The sequence below is a fragment of the Thermobia domestica genome, chromosome 2, assembly GCF_964235325.1.
Source record: "Thermobia domestica chromosome 2, izTheDome1.hap1.1, whole genome shotgun sequence".
Classification (NCBI taxonomy): domain Eukaryota; kingdom Metazoa; phylum Arthropoda; class Insecta; order Zygentoma; family Lepismatidae; genus Thermobia; species Thermobia domestica.
Window position 1 is genome coordinate 345,443,884 of NC_137455.1, and position 8,112 is coordinate 345,451,995.

Consider the following 8,112-nt stretch of genomic DNA (forward strand, 5'->3'; position numbering starts at 1 on the left):
ACAAAACTTAATATACAGTATAATATGAGATATTTTTATTAGATAATACAAATGTATTATTTTCTTACATCATTCAAATGGATGCCAGTGACTTTATATTAGTTCTATCTACAAAAATGTAGTATTCCCTTTCCTTTCTGTTTTATTTCTCCAAAACGAATCTTACTACCTTCCGCTACAGCAGCATTAAAATTTTCCATTACAATTATGCATGTATTGCTTTTTCTTTCCCTTAATCATTCGTAACTTTCTTCTATGTCTTACCTTATGCATGCATGATCAACTGATATGCCTGTATTACTAGAATGTTTCTGTTTCTTTCTAGGTCTGACCGCCAGAAACCTATCATCTACAAATTTTACTTTCATTATAACTTCCTTCAGTTGCTCTTCACTACACTATCATGTGCGTTGTTTTAATTAATCGACTAGAATGCTTTGTAATTTGAGATTGTTGTAGGGACGCGGTGACTCAGTGGTAGAGCGTTCACCTCTGGTGCATGGGATCCCGGGTTCAAACCCTGCTTCCGCCAAGTGAACTTTGTGGTGGACAAACAACGTGTGCGTGGGTTTTCTCGGGGCTCTCCCGTTTCCTCTCACTTTCTTCATTCCACCATTTCTCATAATTACCGTCTCCTTTAGCCTAACCGGCATAACCGTGGGACGTAAAACTCAACGATTTCATTTCATTTCATTTGAGTTTGTTGTACCTTTTTCTTTCCCCTTCAACCTCTCACACGAAAGTTATTTCATCATTCTTTCCTTTACCCCTCCTTTAAATTTTCTAATTTTCTTTCCTTAAAATGATATGTATGTCTCATGTTCCCATTATCAATATTTCAACCATTAAGAAAAAAATTGAATATTTATCGTTCTACGTTCGTTCTATTTTCTCGTTCAATAGTCTCACCCAATACATCCCATTTGCAAGAATTCGAATGTGGTACATTTCTTTTTACAACGAAATCTTTTTTCTTTCGAAAGACCATTATACAAATAATACAGTGTTTTGGCTCTGCTGTTTTACGTATGCATATAATAGCGTTTTCAATCTACGTATGTAGTGCGTTTGCAATCTATATCGTACTATATATACATATAATCTATATTGTAAGATCTGTACGTACCATCTATATCGTAACATCTGTGCATAGCATTTATATCGTACTATCAATATTGTACCACATATATATATCATACTGTCTATTGGTATCATCTATACGTAAAGATACGTTTGCCGTTTGAGACAAGCTAACGTAGTCGGCAGGCTTTGTAAATAAGTTGTGACGCTTTCATGACCCCTGTCCATACAGAAGATGATCCAAGTAACATTGCGTCTCTCTCCTTGGCTTTTTCGGATACCATTTGACAGAGCTGTGTGAGAAAAATTGAATGTCATATGAAAGAGGGAGTAAATTCTGTGTTACCGTGGACAAACTCGAGTCGTGGTATTGATGGCTATGCACCGTACCTATTGTGCCAATTTAGTATAAATGGTAATGTTTATGTTATGTATTTTTTGTAATTCCTCCGCAGCATGTTACTATAGTTATCAACCTTGTTTGACCGTACATACACTCTCCCTTCCCAGGAATATCTTAACGAATGTAGGCTAAAATTGTGGTAAAGATAACTAATGGTGCACTTAATTGAGAACGTCAAATTTGATTTATATTGGCTTATTTTTTTGTGCGGATAAGACAAATTACAGATAGATAGGTAGATAAATTGTAGTTCCCAGTTTGATATGGCTGTGGAGATAATTTAAATTTCTGGAGATAATTTGAAGGTAGAATAAAACGAAAGTTAAAAATATTAAATGACGGAAGGTTACACATGATACATGAAGTCATTATATGCCTGATGAGAATAGAAAATAGAAAATAACCTCTTGGAGTAGCCCTAGATATTGCACTGACGGCAGTCAATGTGCGACCACTATTGGAGTATGTAGTTCTTCACATGCGATTCTCTTATCTGCCTTTTTAAAGTTTTTTTTTTTTTTGTTTCATGACAACTATCTTTTTCCCTCGCATGGCATCTCTCCTAGAAGTATGCCATACGTCATTATTAATAAACTTAATTAATTATATATTATATATTTTTAAAATATTTTTACAACTATCTTAATATCTGAGTCTATGCACTTTCTCATCAAATTTACTATCATTGAATTTGTTTATGTGTACTTACAGAACGAGCCAAAATGGTGTATTGTCTTACTTGCAAAAGAAGTTTCAACACTGAGAAAGAACTTCAACATCACAGAGAGAAAAGTACTTGCTGTGCCCAAAGCAATACGACTGCCAAGAAGTCAACAGCAGCTAATAAGCAAAGAATACACCCAGAGTATTGTAAGGAGTGCGGGAAAATGTTCAAAGATCTAAAAGCTCTGCAAGCACACAAGACAAGAGACAAATGCACACTCGTTGTCCCTCCATTTACAGAAGTCCAGAAAACTGGAGAAACTGAAACACTGTCAGATCCACAGCAAAAGAAGACAAACAAATTGAAGCGCGATGAATCTTTGGAAGGTAAAGGAATTACTTCACAGCATGAGCCAAAAGATAGTTCTGTCCAAATGCCAACTACAAGCCAAACACTTGTTAATTACACAATCGGAAAGGATGTATCTATGTTTTCAGTGTATCCAATATCTGAGCGACAGAAGCCCAAACTTACAGATATAGAACCCTCCGGTAGTGTTGATGATGATAAACAAAATCGAATTCTGAAATTGAAACCTCAAAATTCGATACTAATAGTAGAAAATCAGCGTAATTACGACAATCGCCAACCTTTAGCTATTGGTTCCAGTAAAATTGCTGCCAACGTAGCTCCAAAGAAGGCATTCGATCGTTTGCCATACAAGGAGATAATCAAATTAAGACATGTATCAGATCCAGAAGAGAATATTGCTTCACGGGAAACTATCACAGACGATTCACCAGTCGATGCAGGAAGCTTGAAGGTATTACATCGTACCATTGATAACACTTATACGACAAGTAATGTCCAAACTCCTAATACAGTAGATGATGATCAAATAATCTTGATTAAGCGAGAAGTTGAAGAAGACGTCGATCCAATGGCTGGTGTACTTCCGGCAAATATAGTAAATCCAAAACAATTTGATTTCAAACATATTGGACCACCAATGGATGCATCCGAAGAAGAGCTACGTATAGTACGTGAAGGCGTTTTTGGACCTCGAGAAACGCAAACTGCTTCGTCAAAGTCAACAGAAATTGTTTTACACCCGGAAGCTCTGGTAGAGAAAGAACCCAGATATAATGCACGAAGAAGAGCGTCAGCTGCTATGGAAAAGGCCTTAGTTACTGATCCATTGGAGTTATCGTTACTTTCATTGCCGGTACGCGATAAAGGTGCATCAAGACCTTCAACATCAGCTGCTCGGAAGAAGCATTGCTGTATGGTTCTTTAAAATCAAGCGGAACAACATATAAAACTGAGAAATATGCTCAATTTTAATTAACGTAAATGTGATATCACAATTTTCTTTGTTCTTGCATTAAATATTCTACTACAAACACACTTTTGTCTCAATAATTCCAATAAAAATAGGACAAACGAAATTGTGCAAATGTATGTATAAGTATAAATAACCACTAAGTCCGAGTCACCCGGCAATTGAACCAAACCTCTCCCATGTAACTTCGTAGTGTTTTAGTCATCAAACTCCCACTATCGTAACGACCTTTAACAACATTGCTTTCAACTATAACGAATACTCATTAAATTATATTCGTTAGTAACAGGAATGCGGGTACACAATTATAAACAATCATTTCTATTCTTTTCCTGTTCTGTTCTGTAATTCCAGCTGTTTCCACAGACAAATTCTAATAATTCTAATATGTTTTAAAGGTTGAATCACCCATTTCCTATCTTGATGATATTCATTGGTCACTTGGATGTCGGACAATACCAGGATCTGAAGAAAATCGGAAGAAAAGTTTATTAGCTTTTACGCAACGAATGGGGGTTCCTTTCCAGTGTGAACGTTTACAAATGTAGACTTAGCTGCAATAGCATTAGTATTACAACAACAGGAGGAGAGTATGTGACACACAAGAAAATCAAGACGAAATAATAGTGGAAGAAGAAAAAGTATGTGGTTTACGAAGAATGGAAGCCTGAGCAACTCATTTGCTAGGCAATAAGTGAAATAATTATGTCCAAGATTTGAGCAAGACAACATTTCATAGAGTGTTATACAACACCCTTGTACGAGGGTAAATCAAAAATTATCCGCAATGTAGTTATAACTTCTTATATTACTCACACTGACCTCTGTCCTCGTTTATTTTATTGTTATGCTATTGTGGTCATGCTATAATAGAGACCTGCACGGGCCGAATTTTTCGGCCCGAGCCCAATCCAGCCCGAACGTACCTAGGTCCAGCCCAGCCTGGGCCCGAAAAGTTTAGGAGATTTTCGGCCCGAGCCCGGCCCGGCCCGATGAGTTTTTTAAAAATCTTGGCCCAAGCCCGGCCCGGGCCCGATAAATTTTAAAAGTTTTTGGCCCGACCCCGGCCCGAAAATTAGCTCGAGCCCCAATCTTTCTAAAAATTTAGCACTAAATTTGACCTAACCTCAGAAATCTTTTCTAAACTCTGGTTTACAACCTGATGCTTGCCTCCCGAATGGTACCATTGCCTCCTAGAACTTTGAATGTCATCGAGAGAACAAAAACTCCATTCCCTGTAACAAAAATCTAACTTAATTGATTTTGAGCATAAAGTGAAGATGGCAATATTGTTTAGCGACAGGCAAAACATTCCCACCCCTTCTTGTTATATTTTGAGTTCAGTGAAGGTCAAGGTCAGAGCTCAATTTACCGCATAATGCCTGCAATCCTCTATAATGCAAGTGGAGCCGTTCAGCAACACAAACTGTAAATAGCTATTGCATTCTTTGTAACATTTTTCACGGACACACTTCTTCAACGTTTGGCTTTATTCCAATTATCGTTTAACGAAAGTCAATAATTATTAAAGAATTGCAATTGATCGGCCCCAGCCCAGCCCGGCCTGAAGAGAAATCAGTGTCGGCCAGCCCAAGCCCAGCCTGGCCCAAAGAAATAACAGTGTCGGCCCGCCCAAGCCCGGCCCGTCCCAAAGAAATAACAGAGTCGGCCCGCCCAAGCCCGGCCCGCGGGCTGGGCTGGGCTTCGGGCCTCGGGCCAGGCCCGGCTCATGCAGGTCTCTATGCTATAAAAGTTTGATCCTAATACCTCCATTTGTCTTCCTTTTGTTGCAGATAGATCATGGCCGCTCAATTACAATTTTGCGCCAAAGAGAAACAAAAACAGTGATCCGGTTTTTGTGGTCGGAAAGTGTCAGGAACCATGAATAATGTCCAGACAATGTGTCACTTAATCAACAGCCACTCGTCTGTCTAACAGAACCATGTCACGTGTACACTCCATGTTGTTATCATTTGTGTCCGTAGATGGTCGTCCGGCTTCTTCCTCATGCGTAACACCTGTGCAATCAATCCATTCTTGCGACAAGACACTATTCCCGTATTGTGCCGAAAGTCTTTGATGGATTGCGGTCCTTGATACACCTTCCGACCTCAAAAACCGGATCACTGATCGTTATCTCTCTTTGGTGCAAACTTCTAATGGAGCGTCCATGATCTGCAACAAAAGGAAGACAAATGGAGAAACTAGGATCAAACTTTCATAGCATGATCACAACAGCATAACAATAAAATAAACGAAGAAAGAGGTCAGCATGCACAACGTATGAAAAGTTATAGCTACATTGCGGATAATTTTTGACTTACCTCCGTATATAACTGCACTGCGGTTGTTTAATGAGGGAACTAATGCATGATTCCTTACATTCAAACAAGTGCGTACAAAACTTCGTAAGTATCGTAAATGCGTATCTTTTCACACGTCGTGGATCTTCTTTCCAGTTCTCCCTCTTTCCGATCAAGAGCATCTTGTCAATTTTTGCTGGAGCGGAGGATAATTGCCTTCCTCTACCCGCTCTAAATGGCCTTTTCTTTCCGACAAGAGTAAATACACATACTGTACCTACTAACTTCTCATTCTATCACCCGTCGAAAGCAATATTTCCCTCCACATTGGATGGATCGGAGACATGTGAACAGCTCTATTCGACACTGTTGAACTAATCCTGATCTTGGTGTAGTGCGATGGACAGATGAGTGTGATATGAAAAGGGACTGGAATATGTCTGTGTTTAAAATCTTCTTTAGGTGGACCAAATGCACAAGAATTTATCTGTAGTTGATCTGGTAGAATGGACAGTTAGAATGTCCAATATACAGTACAGTGTACGGATTTTGCATTATGATAAAGGATTATGCAGTTCCTTAATAAGGATATATATTCAGGTAGAAATGAAGAAATATTCTTTTGAAATGAGAAGTAAAGTAGATTAGTGAACAAGCTGTAAAGATACAGTAAGGAGAATGCGCAAAGTGTAATTCGCATCACACTTCTTTATTCATTGTTTCTACACTCTACTTCGGGCCTCCACAGTAGCGTAACGATCCTTAACAATATTGCTTTCAATTGTAACGAATACTAACTAAACTATATTCGTCAGTATCAGGAATGCGCATACACACTTATAAATATCCATTTTCATTCTCTTCCAATTCTAGCTGTTTTCACAGACAAACTCTAATCCTTATTTAATATACCAAATATGTACTTACTTCGCGCACAATTCCCACTGAGATAACATATCTACGCATTCTCACTAGATCACAACCTCGGACAGCAATCCTAAGTGCTTACTTCGTGCACAATTCCCACTGAGATAACATATCTACTCACTCTAACTACATCACAACCTCGGCCAGCAACCCTAAGTGCTTACTTCGTGCACAATTCCCACTGAGATAACATATCTACGGACTCTCACTAGATCACAACCTCGGTCAGTAATCCTAAGTGCTTGCTTCGTGCACAATTCCCACTGAGAGAACATATCTACGCACTCTCACTATATTACAACCTCGGTCAGCAATCCTAAGTGCTTACTTCGTGCACAATTATTACTGAGATAACATATCTACGCACTCTCACTAGATCATAACCTCGGTCAAAAATCCTAAGTACTTTTGTACCGGACAATCAAGGCCTCTTTAGAGACAAAATGTACTATGGTGACCGCGACGACTTGTGAAGCCTGTGTTTTACACGAATCATAGAACTGCTTTCCCCTACAAGTGATGCATCAGAAGAATTTGGTACGATTCGTGAAGCTCCCTTCCGAACACACACTTGAGAAAAAGAGTGAAATAGCAGAAACCTTGTACCAAAAACGTTGCCAAATTTAGAAGACGTGGCAAAGGAAAAAAAATAATTTAAAGAAATGTAATTTGAACACTAACAATTATTCGAACTAAACGGTAACAACAATAATAGCAATAATATAAAACAATATAATAGCAACAACAACAACAAAATAAAACTTAGCGACAATCCGACAACACTGTTACCTACGTATAGCGCTACAGATGACACTGGAAAAAATTCATGTATGGTGTTGACAATCGGGACACACCCTTGCAATCTATTCAGTGGTGAAATTATTAAATTTAAGTTAAGCTTCAAGACTCCTCGCGATCACTATAATTAGCATTTCACTTTCAAAAAGTATGTTAAGAATAGATCCAAATGCTCATCGGTAGATCTCAACACAATTTAATTTGACTGATTCAAAATACCTAAGATCTATAAATCACGTAGTTATTTGAAATTTTCTTTGCTGTTCGGACGTTATGTTAAACATAGTACAGGGTGTCCAATATACAATGCAACCTGGAGTTTGGGATAGTAGAACTTTTGAACCTAAAGGGATACACAAATAATGGTTATATCAAAATGAAGCCTTGTTCATGCACACATTTTTAAACTAGGAAGCAACGATTAAAATACACTAGGAACCACGCAGTGTTGCCAGATGTAACCGAAGGTGAAAATCAATTTTTTTTTTTTTTTGTTTTTACAAAACATGTAAATTGATTCATAACTCATACGTATGGACATTCTGTCATTAATTTTCAGGTTGTTTAGTTGGAATAGCCTGGAAACTATGGAGCA

General features: G+C 38.1%; 1 protein-coding gene across 2 annotated transcripts in view; it reads left to right on the forward strand.

Moving 5' to 3' along the window:
- LOC145679864 (uncharacterized) overlaps positions 1–3,586 on the forward strand; it is a 69,655-nt gene extending 66,069 nt beyond the window's left edge. For both annotated transcript variants that reach the window (XM_081750385.1, XM_081750384.1), the window contains exon 3: positions 2,195–3,586. In XM_081750385.1, coding sequence (XP_081606511.1) covers positions 2,195–3,444 — 1,250 coding nt within the window. In that variant the 3' untranslated portion in view covers positions 3,445–3,586. The remainder of the gene's footprint in view (positions 1–2,194) is intronic.
- Positions 3,587–8,112: the final 4,526 nt, after the last annotated feature.